This window comes from Buceros rhinoceros, unplaced genomic scaffold (assembly GCF_000710305.1).
Source record: "Buceros rhinoceros silvestris isolate BGI_N320 unplaced genomic scaffold, ASM71030v1 scaffold31379, whole genome shotgun sequence".
Taxonomy (NCBI): Eukaryota; Metazoa; Chordata; class Aves; order Bucerotiformes; family Bucerotidae; genus Buceros; species Buceros rhinoceros.
The window spans coordinates 508-847 of record NW_010430241.1 but is presented as its reverse complement, the minus strand read 5'-3'; the positions used below and the strand labels follow the sequence as shown (position 1 = coordinate 847).

The following is a 340-nucleotide window of genomic DNA, read 5'->3' as shown; positions in this document are numbered from 1 at the left end:
CTGGCCCGCCTCTCCGCAGGACAAGGGCTGCTTCTGCCTCACGTACGAGGCCTCCATGACGCGGCTGTTCCGCGAGGGCCGGACAGAGACAGTGAGGTCCTGCACGGCCGAGGCCACCGCCTTCGTGCGCAGCATGGAGGACATCCGGCAGAGTGTGAGCGATGCCCCTGCACCGGGACGCAGCCCCCACCCACCAAGCCCTGGGAGCCAGCCCGCCCTCCTGACCCCTTCCCGCACACCTCCCTTTCCCTGGGGTCCCACCCCATGGGGAGGTCCTCAGCCCTCACAGTGCTCCTCTTGCTTCGGGAAGGTCCCCACCTCTGGCAGATGATCTAATTCC

At 67.6% G+C, this 340-nt stretch overlaps 1 protein-coding gene across 1 annotated transcript in view; it reads left to right on the top strand.

Annotated features, from left to right (window-relative positions):
• The window catches only part of LOC104499471 (carnitine O-palmitoyltransferase 1, muscle isoform-like), a gene marked incomplete at both ends in the record, with an annotated part of 1,232 nt that extends 1,078 nt beyond the window's left edge, over positions 1 to 154 (top strand). Inside the window, one exon of the mRNA XM_010142981.1 lies at positions 19 to 154. Within this exon, the coding sequence (XP_010141283.1) occupies positions 19 to 154 (136 nt within the window). The remainder of the gene's footprint in view (positions 1 to 18) is intronic.
• Between the last annotated feature and the right edge of the window lie 186 nt (positions 155 to 340).